The 19,712-nt window shown below is 38.3% G+C and overlaps 2 protein-coding genes across 4 annotated transcripts; both read right to left on the reverse strand.

The window, feature by feature from the left end:
• Positions 1 to 677: 677 nt before the first annotated feature.
• LOC133722642 (sister chromatid cohesion 1 protein 4) lies at positions 678 to 11,497 on the reverse strand. 3 transcript variants are annotated; one of them, XM_062149514.1, is made up of 15 exons: positions 10,666 to 11,497; positions 9,575 to 9,836; positions 9,377 to 9,474; positions 9,196 to 9,245; positions 8,874 to 8,923; positions 7,102 to 7,213; positions 5,744 to 6,908; positions 5,459 to 5,603; positions 4,513 to 4,649; positions 4,040 to 4,365; positions 3,392 to 3,901; positions 2,855 to 2,888; positions 2,477 to 2,582; positions 1,944 to 2,073; positions 678 to 1,132 (listed from the first exon to the last, which is right to left on the reverse strand). In XM_062149514.1, exons 1-15 carry the CDS (start codon positions 10,787 to 10,789, stop codon positions 1,034 to 1,036), a joined length of 3,348 nt encoding a protein of 1,115 aa, XP_062005498.1. In that variant the 5' UTR covers positions 10,790 to 11,497; the 3' UTR covers positions 678 to 1,033. The 3 variants fall into 3 exon arrangements, with proteins under 3 accessions (XP_062005498.1, XP_062005497.1, XP_062005496.1); XM_062149513.1 differs by having other exon boundaries at positions 3,392 to 4,365; positions 5,744 to 6,863; XM_062149512.1 differs by having other exon boundaries at positions 3,392 to 4,365.
• A 2,857-nt stretch (positions 11,498 to 14,354) lies between these two features.
• On the reverse strand, positions 14,355 to 17,799 carry LOC133722566 (2-alkenal reductase (NADP(+)-dependent)). The gene is made up of 5 exons (XM_062149448.1): positions 17,260 to 17,799; positions 16,802 to 16,979; positions 15,253 to 15,419; positions 14,978 to 15,060; positions 14,355 to 14,822 (listed from the first exon to the last, which is right to left on the reverse strand). The coding sequence occupies exons 1-5, from the start codon at positions 17,479 to 17,481 to the stop codon at positions 14,441 to 14,443; spliced, it is 1,032 nt and encodes a 343-aa protein (XP_062005432.1). The 5' UTR covers positions 17,482 to 17,799; the 3' UTR covers positions 14,355 to 14,440.
• Between the last annotated feature and the right edge of the window lie 1,913 nt (positions 17,800 to 19,712).

Below are 19,712 nucleotides of genomic sequence, written 5' to 3' on the forward strand. Positions count from 1 at the left end.
ATCCCGTAGCCCGATGTTCAAGCTACGTCATGATAATTGGAAGCGGCCAATACTTCACCGGAAAGCCACCTTCCCGGCCTTGCCAAGTTGCCTCCATAATAAGCCTTTATGCACTAGAATAGGACTTTAGCATCCCACATTGGAAAACTTGTAAAGGAGAGTGGCTCCCTTCCTTATAAAAGGGACCACTCCCCCAGGAATCCACTCCATTACATCCACTATACTTCTTGTGTCTCAATTACTCTCTCTCTCTCTCTCTCTCTCTCTCTCTCTCTCTCTCTCTCTCTCTCTCTCTCTTTCTCTAAACGTTAATTAGAACCTTCAGTTTCTAACGTTAACACCTACTAAGCAACCTACCCGTGCAATCACCCAACGGGTGTACATTACTATACTTATAACCCCTTGAATACAAAATTGAGGGTTCCTAATTTAGGAGCGTGCTTTCCCAAAGAATCAGACAATCGGATTGTATTGAGTTTTGAATATCTTGACAAGACCGAACTTTACTTGCAATCAACAACCACAACGGTACTTGCTAGGGACAGATTCACAACTCAATTGCAATTGAGTCTACAGTCTCGACCCTAAAATCATCAGTGCTTATACAAGTCAACTGCTTTGCCGTTTCAGACTTGTACAAGTCTGGAAAATCTCGACACAAGTAAACGCAGCAACCATAAAGATTTACCATACTTGCCAAAGATTCGCAATTTTGATTGCCAAAGATACACCTTTACATACATATATATATATATATATATATACATCATATAGATATGATCCACATTACAACCTTACAACAATGTTGGTACAATCAACGTCAACCCCACTGACAAACTACCACTTACAAAAACTAATGAGAACATAATTCCTAGCCTAGGGGAAAGGAGTCGAATTTTTTTATATAGAAAACAAGAAACAGAATTCTTAGAAATGGCCTATGAAGGAAAAGAATAATCTCGGTTCTCAGTAGAGCATCAGACTAAAGCTATAAGGGCGTATTCAACAGTATCCACCTTTCCTATGTAAGATATCAGAAGTCTGATTTCATGAGCTTTACTCTAGGCTTTATGTTAATGTTGTCAAAGGGTTTTGCCTGGTCTACATTGATGTAATCCCTTGTCTTAAGAACCTGCAAAACAGAGAGTACGACCATGAGCAATTTAGATCACAAAACACACATACAGAAATAGAAGTTTAGGGTTTTCGTGTAACACCAAAATTTACAAAACAAAGTCTCTTTTATGGGTTTCAACAAAACCAACGTCTGAAAATGACATGAGACAACTAAAACCAGGAACCACGGAACAGTTGTTTGAAATTATTTTCCAAATACATATCTGGGAAAAGAAAACCAAACATCGTTCCTATCAAAAAGAAAATACTACCATAAAAAAAAAAAATTCTAATTTCTTTTATCAGAAAAACAAAAAAGAACAAATTCAGCTAATCCTAAATACACGCTATTTGAGCTGAAAATAGCATGTATTTTCTTTGGTCAAGTCTTTTGGTGTTCTAGGAGTCTTATGGGTTATGTTTTTAAGCCTATAAATATGGCTACCTATTGTAAACCCAAATCAAATTGGAATGAATTAAAATTGAAATTTATTGAAGGCTCGGTGCCTTGGTTTCTCTTCTCCTACCCTATTCTCTGTTCTCTCTCCTAACCTCCCCTATTCTATTTCTCCCTTCTAAAGCTTAAAAATCTCTGTTTCTTCTAAAATCATTCTGCTTTCTTAATCTCTCAACACTCCCAAACCCACCCTAATCATACTCTCACCAACTGTTGCTCTCTGCTGCATCATTTTTAAGTTCCCAACATTTTGTGAGTGTCTAGTATAACTATGGAGCTACCAAGTACATCTTGAAATAATCCCTCTACAACTATCATTTAGGAATTACAAAGACGGATGAAAAGAGATTACATTAATTAGAACACTTACCAATGTTTCAAAAAACATCCTTGAAGCTTCCTTGCGAGTTTTTCCATTTAATAAGTTGTCCATGCCGAGAACTTTTTTCCCATGCACAGCTTCCTTATCAAATAAAGTTTGAAGATACTTGGCAACAGCCCTATGGAAAAACAAAACTCAGTTATTGATAATAGGATAGTGATATCAAATCATAAACAATAGATAAAATCAATTTCACTAAATGAATTGTCAGCAATACCAATACATTAGTCATTATAAAAATAAATAAATTATTATTATTATTATTATTATTATTATTATAAATTTAAAATATATATAAGTGTGCATGAATGCATGATATATAAATTATATGTTAAAAATAGTGAGTGAAAGAGATAGAATGTGTGTGTGTGTGTGTGTGTGTGTGTGTGTTCTGTCATTTAGGCTTCAAAACACAACTCAGTACCACCTTCAGCTGAGTGATGTAAAACAAACTATTGTGACTTGCAATAAACAGAAAAACAGAAGTTGCATTTATCTGTGACTATTTCAAGCATGCAGACCTGGTGCGGGAAGACCATCCACTGTTTTCAAGAAGACTAGTGTCTTCAGCAGACGGCATGTCATCCCCTTCCTCGGTTATCTCTTCATCATCTACATTCAAAAATTCTAAGAAGAAAAAAAATATATGTTATTCAAATAACATAAGCACATATAAAACTACATGATAGCAATTATGGCTAAGAGCATAGCTGAAGGTGGTTGGCAACATTTATTTTCCATCAAGACTTGATTCAACAGAGTTGACAAAGGAACTATAAGGTCCAAGTACAGCGGGCACAATCATTGTTCATATAGTATCTCCACTGAAGTATAATTCAGGCAGACAAGAGCATAGAAACGAGGAAGTGTCAACCAATGAAGAAGATTAAAAAGTGAACCTGTATCATTTCCAAAAACTAGATCGCCACAATCCTGCACAGCCAAAAGCACGATGTTAAAAGCGCATATAAAACTAATAAGGAAACAGAGTTTCCTAATGCAATGTTGGAGCATATAAATAAAATGAACTAATTTTAGAATAGAATGTTTACAGCAAATATATTTCCTATAGTCCAGGCAAAATCATATCAAGACAATGGAACACAATAAATAGGTCACTTCATATTTTATTTTCAGATATTGTTAGAAAGTATACATATTTACAAAAAAAATATTTCATATTAGTTGATAAGATCGAGTAAATTCCCTGTGCAGTCAAAGAATAGACTATGGCTATCAGAAATATCAGTAGCATAAAAAATGGCCCAGAAAGTTTGTCTGTCAGCCAAGGGCATTAAACAAATAAACAACGACTTGGTAGGTAGGGGAACGGATCATTCAGGAAACATTATACCACAGTTAATGAAGTCGCACAACAAATAGAGTAAACTCAAATTAAAATTTAGAAATCATGTGAAATATTGTTTACAACTTACTCCACGATTTCCAGCAGGGTGGTCTGCAGTGACTTCTGCCTCAGTTCCACTCCGTGGATCAGCCTCCTCATGTTCTAGGTTTTCCTTATCACTGAAGGAAATATACTTTGCATCCACATCAAGTTCCAACGAAATTGTAGAACCAATGTTGTCTTCTCCACCAAGCATACAACTAGACTTGGTGTCCTTGTCATCACAACCAAAGCTTGCATCCAGGACCTCATTTTCATTCAAAATATGCAGCTCATGTCCCATTTCTTCCATAGATTGATCATTTGAAGAACTCAGGTTTTTGTTGTCGCCAGTTTCAAGAGATACGGTTGCAAGTGTAGAATTTATGTCAGTAAGTTCAGAAAAACCCGTCTGAACATCTGCTCTGATTTCGACATTATGCTCAACAAATCCAATAGCGTCAACTCCTTTCTGAATACTTGCATCCACTATCGACGCATCCACCTCAATAGGTCGACTGTCCAACTTTTCATCTGGGGACATGCATAATGCACCCATCTGCAGAGAAGCATCTTCCTCATCAATTTTATTCAGGAGCCTTGGCTGGATGTTATCTTCAGATGGCATATTGTATATATCTCCTGAAACAGGATAGGTAACTTCTGCATTGTTTACATCAATTTCCATTTCACTCACCTCCGCCAAGGGTTCATGCTTCGATTCTTCCGGGTCGGTAATCCCCTGCCCTTGAGCATCAGTATCCTGAGATCTTAGGTTATGATCTTGGATCCCCCGGTTTTTAGTCTCAATAACAATGTCAGCTTGTGCTTCTGCATCATCTCTTACTATTACAGGCTCAGTGCTTCCAAGGATTTCAGATTCTTCAGTAACATTTGACCTCACAGAATACCGTACATCCTTCAGTACCTCGTCAGAAGCATTGTCTTGATTATCTTCAGAAAACCTGGTTCTACTCAGATCAAAATTCTCAGTGTGCAGAAATGTCAGTTCCCCCGACATGCCTGGCAAACATCAAATCAACTCAGGTGGCTAGTAAAGGCTTTGTTGAGTATAGTAATCATAAAAAGGCTTTAACAGTCTCCCGCAATTACGTATTGCAAGTGTATGTGTTCTTATAATAGAAAAAATCTCTGGCATTATTAAATTACCTGTGACAATGGGTTCAATGAAAATTTCATCTTCCAAATTTTGTCTCTGAATCATTGAAATTTCTGGGCGAGTACAAGGGGCTTTTTTCCGCACACGACGTATATCTTCGGTATTTGTCAACTGCTGGCGTATTGTACTTCATATAACAGGCAGGCAAGTGGTTAGTATTTTTTTATGAAGAGAGAGATACTATAACAATACATACAATAATGTATGCCTGACATGCTTAGTATGCTTTGATTTACTACATAACTAACTCAGCCAGGTTGCACTCTGCTAAGTGCGTAACATGTACATGAAAACTACTTACAAAGTGAGCCAAATGTCAAAACCAGAAAAAATAAAATAAAATAAAAATTGTTGAATAAGATAGTTATCCAAAAAGCCAACCATTACCATCTATGTCGAGATGTTTGACAACCAAAGAGCATGAAACATCTATATCGCTCCGAGATTAGCATTGCCTTAACGGGGAGGATACTCTAAAATAAACTATCACCGAGTCAGGTCCCACTCTTCTAAGTGCTAACATAGACATATATACTACCTATATGGTGAACAAAATGCCAAGAACCCAAACCCACTGCCATCTATGTCAAGACAAGTTGTTCTTTTGTCTATGCAAAAGAATACAACAATTCAACGGAATGACCTATGAACCGGAAATGCATTCATGTCAAGAACGTTGGCAACTAAAGGGCATGAATCAAGATAATGCACAGATCAACACTGTATTAACAAGAATTTATGCGACAAAATAACTTGATTATTTAGAAGTAAAGGTTTTCCGTATTGTCGACGTCTTAAAAAGATACCATCAAATATCCTTCAATATATAACACTTTTGTTGAAAAGAGCAAAAAAATTAACTGAAACAATGAGATGAATGCTGGTAAAAACTAATCGGTATATGAACATAAATAATGTATATGAAGACCAACTTACTCGCCATGCAGAACCATTGTATCATCCATTAGCACTTTTCTCTTTGAGGCAGTGCCACGAACAGCAGTTCGGGAGCGTTTTGCGGTTTTCATTTCAGGTACAGGCGGCGTCGGTTTCAGTTTTAAAACTGAAGATTTTCTCCCAACTGAAGCAACAACAAAAGTTTAGAAGCATGAAAGCTACACAACATTTTTCCAGTGAAAATTCAAGGGCAAAAAGAGATGCAAATGAACTTTCAACTCCATGTAGAAATTTTCTAAAGGACAGAAGGAGACATGTTGATACCTAAAATAGAAGACAATAAATCATCATCATCAGGGATGGAATCTGCAGTTCGCTTTCCTCGGGCCTCCCCAAATGACTCAACTGAATTTAAACTTTGAACTGTTACAGTACTTTCTGTAGAACTGCGTTTCTTCCCTGAGATGAGTTTGGTCCCAGCACCATCAACACCATCCCCACCAAAGACTTCTTTGTCAGGTGTAGACTCCATTGGTAAATCACTTGGTTCAGCAGTGAGCCCGTCCGGTATAGATAGAAACTTTTCAGGTGCAAGCAAGTCAGAAGTAGCAGACCTATCCAAAACATCTGGTTGATTGTCGCAAGATATAGCATTGTCCACTGACTTCAACCGCACAACCTCAGATGATAAGTTGCAAGGAATTTCTGCACTTTTATCTGAAGGAGATAGCACACCGTGATGACTCAGATGGGAGTTGCATGCCTGGAGCACAGAGTGTTGGGCAGATGCCATCTTTTCATGAGCTACAGGGTTGGGAGAATCTACAATGTTAGGTGTGCATGCTTCTCCCATATCATTAGCAATAGCAATATCATTTTGAATTTCAGACTTCAGAGATGTCTGTTGATCCTCCAAATAATCCTCCGGCACTCGCACACAGGTACCACTTGAAGAAACCTTACGAGCAGACTCCTCCAACTCGGAGGTAACCTGAGAGCAACTGGGAGATGCAACGGTTTCATCCAACCTAACTCCTCCAGGTTCTACACATTGTTCATCCCTTTTTTCTATGAAGAGCATAGTTGGTTCACTGTTTATTACAATACCATTATTTATATCTTCCACCCTGTTTGGGAAATCCAGTGCACCAACCGTCCCATTTGAACATTCTAATACTGGAGAAACAGGTTTAATCTGCTCATGCACTGGTGGAATCATTTGTTTCATCTCCACATCTCCCAAATTGTATCCATTCTCAGGCAAATTCATTGTATTATCATCCTCACAACGTGGACCTAACTCGCTACAAGCATTTTCTGTGCTTTCCGGTACTCGTAAATTTGATAAACTATGGTCTTCCAAATCCAAGTGATCATTGCAGGCCATAGCTTCCTGAACGCTGGACAAGTTTGGCTCTTCAAATAATCCAGGAGTTGATGGAGCCTGAGCATATGTGACAAATTCAGTATTTGCAGCTAGGACTTCATTCTGTTCAAAGGATAAAAAGGTTCACGACCAGGGCAGGAATTGTATCACACATTAATACATGAATTGTCCCCCCACCCCAACAACAACCAAATAAAATTAAATTAAAATTAAGAAAAAAACCTAGCTTGCACACAAGAAAGGATGAGCAATTAGGGCAAACCCAAAGTATTAATTTTTGGGTGATATAATAAACCTGGTTTCCAGTCCCATTCATTTGCACAGTTTCTGAAGTTCCAGGTACTCCCTCAAAAACTTCATGCTTTTCCAGGGGTGTTGTTGGCTGGGCCAATGCCTCGGGATCGCCACTGAAAATAAAGATTACAAATAGGGTATATCAAAAATTGATTGTTCTACTTGGAGACAAAAAGTAAAGAAACTACCAAACAGGTAAGCTCTTCAACACAGAGAAGAGTGCCATAGGGATAAGAAAGAAGTGAAAATATTTATTATACATCAAACAAACTTTCACTGCAGAGTACAAAATTAAGGACCAGGTGTTTACTTGATTACAATACTTAAATAAAAAAAACAAACAGAAATCAGAAAATACAATACAATCAGAATCTATGACAGTACGGCATTCCAGTTAAACAAAATAACATCAAAACACAAATTCTTCTCATACAAACTAAAAGAAATCAAAACTTTTTTCTTTTTATTTTTTTTCCTCTGGTCTACTAGGGGGCAGAATGCCATAAACAAAGATAGAAATCAATCTACAGAGTCAATACAGACACTGAAACTCTAGAACAGCCACATATATCATCCAAGAGGCAGAATTTGTTTGAGAAGGAGAATAATATTATTAATAGCGGAAAGCATAGGACGGACTGGACCATAATGAACTACCAAACAAAACTCACCAAACCCTCTACACTAAATGAGGCCAAAACCACTCAGTTAACCAACAAAATGAAACTCATATTTACAAATTGATGCATCCAAGCAGATCAATTTCATATATGCTGACAAATCTAGTATATTACATAAGTTAGCCAAACAAGAAAATCTAAAATAAGACTCCACACTTATCTTTCCATATCCCCATCATTTCAAAATCATTAGTACTTTCCCTTTCTTTCTTTTTCCTTCTTTTTTTCTACACCAAAACATAGGAAACTACAGACAAGACACTCTTAAGACCCTATGCTAAAAGCTGTCCTCCAGTCAAGTAATATATGAGAAATGCTATAGCTTTTGAATTCTGAGGAAACAGAAGCTTATAAAGCAGCCAGAAAATTTTACTCTGGCTCCTCCATCCCAACACCAAATAAAATAGGAAACTGCAGACAACACGCACTTAAGACCCTATGCTAAAAGTACAGCTGCCCTCCAGTCAAGCAAAATATAATGTTATATCTTTTAATTTCTGAGGGAGCAGAAGCCCATAAAGCTGCGAAAAAACTTTACTCTGTTCCAAAGCTCCCATCCCTGCACCTCTATAATCTTCATAAATCCTTCTACTTCTTTCCATCCAATGTTCCCAAACAACAACTAGCACAATACAATCTTCAAGAACTTTAACCTTCTTCCCTTTGGCAAAGCCAAGATGCCTTGCAGTTAATAGAGCAGTACTCCCTACTGGGATCTCCCAACTTAAACCCCCCTCCAGAAACACCATCTTCCACAAACAAAAAGCAACTTCACACTGTACAAAAACATGATCTACACTCTCCATGCATTTAACCAATAGGGACATGGGGAGAAAAGCTGAAAGTTTTAATTACCTTATCCAAAAGAACACAGGTATGAATTTTCTATATTTTTTGTTGAATGATATGGTGATCACATAGAATATGGGTGAAAATAAGAGCTCTGTTTACTGGACAATAGATGCAACAGATATACAGGGCTTAAAAGTCCATTACAGAAGTTAACATGTTATAAATAGAACTTCTAAAAATCTCTTTGTGCTATCAAACAATGCACGAGAGATGCTTGACACCAGAGATAAATATAAGTTACCCGGAAATTCCATCATTCCCTTGAGCTGCAGCCTTGCCTAAGAACAAGTCCTGTTTTTCATCATACGACAATAAGAATTTCTAAGTGACATTGAGATATATAAGATAATATTTATGCACTAGATTCTTGCATAAGCAAAAGTTAACAGCTGAAAAAAGAATCATTTATATATGAATGTGTGTTGACTTGCTAACAAGGAGATACATAAGAGAAAATTCAGTAAAGACACTAGCAACTTGGTGCACGTTCAGACTTTTTTAGCCGATTATAACTAATGTTTTATCAACTTGATTTTCATACAAAGCAGGTACAAAAAAAATACCTCATCAAAATCTAGACCAATTTGAGAAGTATCACCATCACCAAATCGCTCTGAAAGTAAACCAGGAAATATTGAATAATAAGTTAGCCATTGTCCATAAACATCAATGAGTTATAAACCTAACCTTAAACATTAATTGAGTGTATCATCAAGTCATCACAATAAACTGATGAGTACTAACCGTCCAATCCAAACTGCGATGTTGAGTAAACCACACCCTCCATTGCATCTTGGAGAGTAATCTGTTCCCTCGTACTGACATGATGATCAACATAGTTACTGCAAGATAACTGAATGTTAATATCACAAACACAAATGTTCATCTCCAGACTCAACACCAAATCTTCAGTCTTATATAGAAATGCTTGAACTTACTAACCCCTGAAAAATGTCGTTATCTGGTAGCTCAAAATCATCAAGATCAAAAGTCTCAGGCAAAGTGATAGAATGATACGGTGCAGTAGATTCTTCAGGAGGTAAATCGACTGCGGTGGAGCGAAAAGCTTGCTTTATCTTGAGCAAAGCCTCACTGCAGTCATCAAAAAGGTAATTCACCTTTCTAGAATATATCCTCACTACACCAAGCAGAAGATGACTGGACAACCGAAGAGCAATCGGAACTTCTGGAAAAAGAATAGAATCTGTACAACAAGATAAAGTATGGAAGTAAGACGAGCAGATACATGACACTGACATAAAAACATTAACATAAACAGCAAAATAATTGATATTGGAAAAGATAAAGTATAACACTATATTCCTGAAGTAAACAGGGGTAAAGATAGAACACCACAATCTAAAAGAAGTTGCATCCCTCTTGGACTAAATGATGTAGATGACATTTTAATATCTTTCACCCAATTTTTTTTTTTTTTCCTTTCTCGAGTCCCGTTTCCTATAAGTTACTTTGGAACAATTATACCTACAAGACACCATAATCCACAAGAAGTTGCATCCCTCTTGGAAGAAATGATAGCAATAACATTTTAGTATTTTACACAATAAATGGGATCGTACGCTTACCCTTTATGTGTTTAGAATAAATGTTTTACGTTCACAACATTAGAATTATAATTAAATGGAGAAATCATACAATGTAGTCTTGAACACGATCATAATGTCAGCAACTTTTTAAATTGTAGTTTGCTATCTTTTGGGTGGTTTGGATGGAGAGGATATAAGGTTTATAGAACAACCATCCATGGTGGAGTGCCCATGCAATAGAGCTTGTTTCCTTCTCGAAAATTAGGACATACAAAATTTTCTCTAATCGAGCGGATTGACAAGCTTCTCAAACTTTCATGGTATATTTTCTCTGTGTTATATGTTCTCTAATGAGTTGCTATCAGTACATTCGGCGGAAAGGGTACTAAATAACCTTAACTGTGCTGCTTTAATTTCCTTTATTTCTCGAATAAACCCATTATAAATAAAAACATAGATCATATAAAGTAAAATATGGAAACTGACCTACAGAGACGCCAATATCGGTGTCGGCAACCTGATTCTTGCGAAGCTTGCGCTCCAAATGTGCCGCTATCCATATCGTCCCAAGTGGGCCTTTCTTTGCCAATATAAACTGCGAGTAAAACATTTCCCTCTACTTTGTCTCACCTCAATTCACCAACAGACCCCGTAATTCACATAACAATCTTCTCCAATCGACGAAATTTCAGGCCTTTCTATATGCTATGCTATGCTATGAGTGAACCCTAATAGTCACGCCCAGATATAGTCAAGCCTCTAAACCATCGTCCTGAGTACCAAATCATTAAAAGCAAGTAGAAACGCTTCGAATCCAACAGATTTACATGACTCGCGATGGAAACCCTAAATTGATACCACAACCCATTAGCCGAATAGTCATCCGAAGCCCAAAAGTTTCACTCGTATAGTAGATTCTATAAATCCCCAAATCAACTACGAACACAAAACCCTAACCACAGCACGGGCTAGTAGAGTCCACCTTTCTCGCACCCTTGAGCACTTGAAAAGCAAATGTAAAGGTATGAACTTCCTGAAATTTACAAAAGAACAGCTTTCCTTTGCTCGAAAATTGAATCTTTGACAGAAACAGGAAACGTTGAGATTTAAGTGATGGCGTTGGGATTTCGAAAACGAAGCACGCCGTCGCCGTGTAGTTTCTGGGAGCAAACCATACAGCTTGGAGGAGTTTGAACTACTGAATCAGAGATCGAACAGAGTCGAAGCGTTTATGAGCAGAGAGAATATTGAAGATGGGTAGCGCCTTCCAATTTTCGAACTTTGTTTTTGTTTATGTGTTCCAAAAAAGAACTTGGTTTTATGTTTTGGTGCTGTGGACCTGGCGTAATGTACTTCGTCATTTTTACTTTGGTCCATGTGCATCTTTGATTCTTTTTTCAAGTCAATGTGTGACTTGATCTACTGCTGGTTATTTTCTTTTTCTTTCTTTCTTCTGTTTTTTGTTTTTTCAAGTACAAGGGAGACAAGAAGCCCAGCAAAAACTAACTAATAGCATGAAATCTTCAAGCACGAGAAATAGAAATGTAATTCAGAAAGATTTTCATAACCAACTCTAGAGGATCATAAACATAAAAGATACTTTCTAATATTTCTTTATGATTCTCGTAAGTTGTATAAAAGATGCAAGGTTTACTTCCCAAAAAAAAAAACAAAAAAGGTGTAAGGTACTTTATCGTCTTTTTTCTTTTTATGAAGCCCATTTGTAAATAATGTAATTACGATAACAAAATTCATGTCTATATTTGTTTTCCCCAAAATTGTCTCAGCTTAATAAGGGCTGAGGGACTCTTTTCAATTGTTCTTCTGAATTGCGCAGGCATGCCAACTCGGAGTCGAATGGCTAAGCGAGGTTTTGATTAAATTTGCACTTGTATCTGACTTCTATCAAATGTTTGTAGGCCGAGGAAGGAACTGTCTCGGCCGCTAGGCTCTCAAGCCTCTGTTGCAAGAGCTCTGGTTAGGCATCAATCCTGACTGAGATCCTCGATCACGTTTACTTCTTGGGTGAACTCGAAGATTCTGGTGACAAGCGAGAGATCTATTGGATGAAGATACTTGCAAATCACGACGAAAAGGAAGGTAAAGTGGATTCGGTTGTCAAAGCGTTGTAAGGTGATGTGTGTGCGAACGGCGAATCACATCAACAATCCAAATTGGTCGAAAGAGATCAACGGACAAAGAATTCTAAGTTACGAAAAAAGTAGATGGAATGGCATGAATCTCCCTCTAAAGAATTGTTTTTCATTTATTTTTATTATTCAAATAAATACAAAATGACTATATTATTTGGATGAAAAACGTTGAATTTAACGGAGGGGTGCAAATTAGCAGTTTTCGCCTAATTCACGTTGTTAATTTTCACAATTGTAATTTACGGGTGTAAATTGACAATTATTGCCAACTTTAGGGAGTATTTTGACAATTATGTCTTGAATGAAAGTTATAAAAAAAATAAAAATAAAATAAATGATTAAATTCAGTTTAGTCCCTCAAACTTTAGGTCAAACATCAGTTTGGTCCCTCATCTTTTTTTTTTTAATCAAACTCATCCCTGATCTCTCAAATTGCATCAATCTCGTCCAAAATTTGAATTTGGCTCGAAAGATGACGTCATGTGCTGAGTTGGAGCCGACACAGGGACCCACTTTTCAAATTTTAGAAGGACAAAATGGACATTTCCAAATTAATCTAATTTCTAATTTTTTTTCTCTATTTTCTTCTCTCTCTCTCTCTCTCGATCTCTCTCTTCTTCCTCTCTAGATCGACGACCACGAAACCTTGGATAGATAGTCTCCCTGCCAATTCTTTCGATCTGAAATCAAGAAGAAATGTGTCAGCACACCATTTAATAGAGTCCTCTAGTACTTTCCCCAGAAATAACAGAAGCTTTCCCCATTGATAAGCTAATCAAATTGATAAATTAACAGAAGCTTTCCCCATTGCTACGATCACGATGCAAAATCTGAGAACATTCAGTAATGAATTTTCTAAATAGTGAGTATATGATACACTGAGCTGAACCCATTTTTCCCACACAATTACATGTTCTACTATTAAACATTTTCATTCGCGTTCGAAACGCACCGCATTGTCTATGAACCTCATCGGCACCTCTTGAATCTACAAATCGAAACCGAATTCCTCTAAAAAAAAACCACAACAACAAGCTCAAATAAAAAATCACCACTAGAACAGTCACATTTCCACTGAAACTACCAGTAAAAAAGCCTGATTTTACCTTCATCAAAGCAGTCTGACCACTCCTTCCTCAACAAGCTATAAACAACAGGCTCACTCTCATCAACCCGATCGGAAACCCTAAGAGCCTTCTTCATCTCCCTCACTTGCTCAACCGCAAATCTCAGCCGCCCATTCCTCACCGCCTATCTAGCAGCCTTTAATTTTTTGCTCATTTCTAGAATTGCCCTCACCAGCTCCAGCAGCTCCTGCTTCTCCCTTGCCTCCTTCGTGGCGGCGCTCATTTGCTTCGTAATCTGGCCGATCACCGGGCGGTCGGAGAGTGAGGAGGCGAGAAGCTGAACGACGTCGTCGGAGATTTTACGGGAGCGGGAAACGGCATCGTTGCAGAGGGAGAAGAGGTTGGCGAAGTCGTGGCGGTGAGAGAGGAGGTAGGATTGGATTTTGAACATGATTATGAGGGAGTGGGCGTCGAGGCGTTGGATGAGGAGGCGGAGATCCGGTGTGGTGGGGTCGCTGAGGTCCTGGGCCCCCGAGAGGAGGAGCTCTCGGGAACAGAGATTCCATTCCGGAGAAGTCGTCCGGCTAGGAATAGTCGGTCGGAGAGTCTCGGAGGAGCGGTTCTAAAACTCCGCCGCGAGTAATGGCAAAATTTCACCGAAGAGAGGGGGTTTGGGGTGTGATGGAGGCCTGTGAGGTGTGAACCCGAGAGAGAGAGAGAGAGAGAGAGAGAGAGAGAGAGAGAGAAGAAAATAGAGAAAATTAGAGAAAAAAATTAGAAATTAGATTAATTTGGAAATGTCCATTTTGCCCTTCTAAAATCTGAAAAATGGGTCCCTGTGTCGGCTCCAACTCAGCACATGACGTCATCTTTCGAGCCAAATTCAAATTTTGGACGAGATTGATGCAATTTGAGAGATCAGGGATGAGTTTGATTAAAAAAAAAAATGAGGGACTAAACTGAATTTAATCCTAAAATAAAAAACAACAACAACAACTTCTTTTGTCAAATTTCAGTACATCTTTGATGTACGAGAATCATTCATTCATATCTTGCGACACGAATGACTTGCTTGCCAATATTTCTTCCCGAAAATAACCCAACAAACGCAGATGGAGCACTTTCCAAGCCTTCATTCATGTCTTCAATGTAAACAATCTTCCCTTGCTTGTAGAGGCTAATAACATCTTCCAAGAAACGCGGGTACAAGTGCAAGTAATCACTTTGCAGAAATCCTTGCATCCTGATGCGCTTTGTTATGAGATTGTATAAATTGTGGATCCCTCCGGGATCAGAGAGATTTTTTTCAGACACCATCCCACAAACAGCAATTCGACCATGAATTCTCATGTTGAGAAGCGCTGCATCAAGCATTTCCCCTCCCACATTATCAAAGTAGATGTCAATGCCTTGAGGAAAGTACCTATTAATATAATGTTCAGAGATTAAAATCACTGAATATCTCATGCAACTCGGAACAATAGAAGTTCACGTACAAATTCACAGGGAGCCTGTGTAGCTTGAATCATGTAACAAAAGAGGCTCTTTAATTATCAAGGATAGTTGCAACTCACTAACCTTTTCAGAGCTGCATCGAGGTCTGGCTCTTCCTTGTAGTTAAAAGCATCATCAAAACCAAGCTTATTCCTCAGAAGATCAACCTAGAAAATATTCCAATTAAGTTGTACTGCTTCTCAGTGCTATTTCATGCAATACAATAGTTTGCGTTGTAGTAAATAAAACCTCTCACTTGTATCAAATATACTATTCCAAGTTATCTATGAATAAAAGAGAAACCTACTGATCCATAAGATGTGATAAATGTATGTCAAAGAACAAAAGTGAGTCCTTACCTTTTGGCTTGAACCAGAACTTCCAACTACGTGACAGCCAAGCAACTTAGCAAGCTGACCAACAAGCTGACCCACGGCTCCAGAAGCAGCAGAAACTAAAACATATTCCCCTTTCTTAGGAGAGCAGACCTCATTGAAGCCTGCATATGCAGTAAAACCTGGCATACCTGTAATAGGACCGCATAGTTTGGTTACTACTTCAAGAACTGAAAACAAAAATTGTATATATGCTAAGTATTGTACTGCCATTCCATACAGTAGTACAGAAGAAATTTTTGTTATGTTTTTTTATTTGCCTTTCCTCTTAAAGACCACTGATTTGGTCGCTCACCTCCTCGATCTCCTTTGCTGTCCAAGGGAAAAAGAGAGCTTAGATATGCAACACTCCAAGCCTGAACTTAAAACAGAAAGCACTGGCCGACAAATTCGGTGTGCTTAAAATCTAAATAAAAGTGTTCTACATTGCCAGGAAAACAAAAAGGAGGGGAGGCTCCAAAGAGAAATTCAGCAAACTGGAAAAAATGAAAGACAAAAGTGAAATTGCACTGATTCTTGAAATTGGTTAATTGAATGCTGATCCCTCTAGAAATTAGTGTTAACATGTTGATAATGCTATATATGTAGACTAACTAGAGAAATGAATTGTTCACACTTAACGCAGTTAGACAGCTTATGAAGCTATTAATGTCACAAAATCGATCAGTATATTGTGACACACTTCCCAAGGATCAGAATGCTAGTTAATTAAGTTCCTTTTATAAAGAATATGTTCTGGAAATACATACAAAAAAAATGCAAAATTGAAACTGTAGAGAAAGTCTAACATTGAAATGAATAGATCATGTGTCTAACCAGAAAAATAATCAGTTCACACTTAAACGTAGTTAGAACAGCTTATGATTGTCGAAATTGAACAGAAAAGTGAGAAAACTATCTGTCACAAAAATCACTATGTTTGCCACAATTTCCCAAAGATCAAATGTTAAGTTCACTAAAAAGAATATGTTCTACAAGATACAAACCAAAAAGTGTAAATTCAAAATTTCTTGAGGAAGTGTAACATTTAAATTAAGCGATCATGAAGCACTCTTATAGATGCTCTATCCATAAAGCAATTGGCAATGTTTGAAGAGGCAAATGACATTATATATCGTAATACAAGTAACAATTCCAAATTAGGACATACTCTCAACAACTTCAGATCATTTGCAAGTTGTAATACTTTGGTTCACTAATTACATGTTACAAGATTAAAATAGTTTTTTCTTTCTTGAAGTTCAACTTACAATTTTATTCACTGATTCCTTAATCATAGCTCAATATTTACTCTTACTCGGTATCAAACAACAATATTCTCCATTCTAGCCATATTAGTAATTTACATTAGCATTGAACTATGAAGTCCCGATTCAGTAGCTACGAAATTACCATGTGATGTGCATATTATACATGAGAAAAATAAAAAAGCGAACCAAAGGCCTGAAATTCTGTCTGGTTTGTGTCCAAAAGAACAACATGAAATGCAGGAGAACACTATAGAATGACATACCAAGAAGACCCAAATGGAACGATAGAGGGATGTCATCTTGCTTAATTTTTCTCAACTGCTCAGTTCTACGAATCAAGCTGTATTCTTCCCATCCGGTTATGCCAGAGATCAAGTCGCCAGGCTTGAAACTCGGATTATCAGAATCCACAACTTGGGAGACACCAAATCCTTCAAGTGGCTTCAGAAAGCAAAACCCTTAACTATTAGTAAAACCAAAATGTCAACGCAGAGTTCAAATGCCAGCATTAACAAAGATGTATATACTTTTTATTTCATGTTCAAGGGACACTTGTGACTTGTAGCAGGAAATGAATCAAACTGCAATGGCCTTACTCTTGGAACTTGGAAGTGAAATTATACATGTATAAATTCCTCTCAAGTCACCAATATAAACTAGAGAAAATTAAAAAGAAAAAGAAATGGACGAAAAGTGGAATGAGGGTGAATGAAATGAACACCTTGCCAGGAACGAATGGAGGAATATATGAATCACGAAAATCACGCATACGTCCCCTCATATAAGGGTCACAAGAGAGGTAGAGATTCTTGACCAGGAAAGCTCCAGAGCCTTTAGGAGCCTTGAGCTTGATACTAATCCCAGCCATTACTTGTAAGTCTGTCTCCTTTGGAGTGCCCTCTATGAACCCCTTGAAGATCACTTGTTTGTTCTCTGCTTCCATTGCTACCACTATCAACACAGGATCGATCAATTTTGAAACAATGATTGATGCAGTGGTGCTAGCTGCGTGCAAATTGCACCAGAAAAGAACAGACCAATAATTAGTGGGTATCTCTACTACCCTGTGGCTGTGGAGTGAAGAAGCTTCTCTCCTATTGTGGGGAGTGTAGAGATGTTGCGGCAACACTGTTAAATTAGGCGCTTGTGTTTGTTACAGCACCCACCCCCACCACCTACCAGCGGATACATTTCGCACGCTGCTGATTCACGTGGTACTGTGGTACGTCGGTCACCTTGAACCGCACCAACTTAGCATCACCCACCCACCCACCCCCACCTACCCCCCTTTTTTGGCCAATTTAAGAGATCCTATGTGAACTCACTTTTATAAATTTTTTAGTTATTTTAAGGAATCGCTTATTAAATCCACTTTTATATATACTAGCAACGTGCCCGCGTTTCTCGCGAGTGATAATGTGATATTAATGGAAAATAGATCGACTAAAAAGAATAGTGGTTATTTATTTTTTAGACATAAAATAGTGGTGGTTTGGGTATTTTTTCAATTTACTCTTTTATTTATTTATATTTTATTAACTTAATTTGATAATTATGTTATTGAATGGTATTATAGGCACTTTTAAAATTTGGTGAAGCCTTTGACACCAAAAGAGAGCCTCCAATTATAGTAGTACAGATATATATAAAAACACACACACGGATTCACCCCTTTCTTTTGGCCAATTTAAGAGATCCTTTGTGGGACTCACTTTTAGTAAGGGACCCCTTTTTTTGGTCATTTTAAGGGATCGCTTATTAGACCCACTTTTCGATCACATATCCACATTTCAACCGTTCAGTTTTTAGGCCTATATGAGTAGATCATCTCTGCAAATTTTCAGCCAAATTGATAATCATTAAAGCATTCATAACTACTACGATTTACAATGATAAGCATGAAGCATGAAGGCATTCATACTTACGATTTACAATTATAAGCATTAACGGTTCTAGTTAGACAAATTCGGTTCGTCCAGTAATTTAATCTAGTTCAATACCTTAACGATCGTCAATTTGACTAAAAATTTGCATAAATGATCTATACATTAGGACCTAAAAATTGAATGGTCGAGATGCCAAAATGCGATAAAAAAGTGGGTCCAATCAGCGATCTTTTTTTTTTTTTTTTTTTTTGGAATAAAGGGTGGTGCGGCTGCCCTCAAGCCTTCATTAATGAAACTGTCGAATACAAGTTACAATGAACCAAAACCCTGATTACAATACGCAGCTAGAGAACATCCTGAAATACTATCATGAGTCTCTACTAAACAACTGTATTCAACAAAGCACCAACTGGCAAAGAACGCTCTACTGGCGTCTCTATTTGCTTTGACATAAGTCACATAGTGGTGACACGACGGAAAGATAACTTGGTTTGCAACTCGATTACAGCTAAGCATAATTTCTATACGCACAGTTTTCCCATCATGTTGCCACGGGAAATTAAATCCAGTGGCACTCAGTTTCACCCTGCCACTAGGAGGCAACGACCATTTGACCAAGCAAGGAACTCGCCGCCTACCTAGAGCAGATACATTACTGCCACTAGAAGGTTGCGACCATTTGCAAAAGCAAGGAACTTGCTGCCTACCTAGGGCAGACCAGGCACACACAAGGTGCAGTCCGGGACCAAGCCCACATCGCCCAACCACAACTCGGTAAGGACTTATTACCGGCATAAAGCCACAAACTACTAAAAGTAAACAACTCAAACTAACAACAACAAAAACAACTGAACATAAAAGCCCGTCCAAGCAGCAAGGCCCACACACCAAGGCTCAGCCCAACCTCCTCTTCCCACCAGAAACCAGCGCCGCACTCCACCAAGTTTGCTGCCAGCGCCCTCCGCCAACACAGCACAGCCACCATGCACCGCCCGGTCTCCGCCGCACATCCCTACGCCATCCAGTCCGCCGCGCCGCAACCCTACGCCGCTGCAACGCAGCACCCTGACGAAGACTGCCCCAAAGCCAGGCCGAAGACCGAGATCGGAGCCCCAAGCGAAGCAGAACCTCTCTGGGCTCGTTTCCACAGTGAGAACGTAGATCCAGCCACGGCCCAGATCCCGATCGCAGTGGCGACGTCAGAGCCCACCGCCGGCTAGCACCCCAGCGCTGCTCCTTTCTTGTTCTCGCCCCCAATACCAGAGCAGATGTAGATCGATCTGCCCTC

Source organism: Rosa rugosa, chromosome 7 (genome assembly GCF_958449725.1).
Source record: "Rosa rugosa chromosome 7, drRosRugo1.1, whole genome shotgun sequence".
Classification (NCBI taxonomy): domain Eukaryota; kingdom Viridiplantae; phylum Streptophyta; class Magnoliopsida; order Rosales; family Rosaceae; genus Rosa; species Rosa rugosa.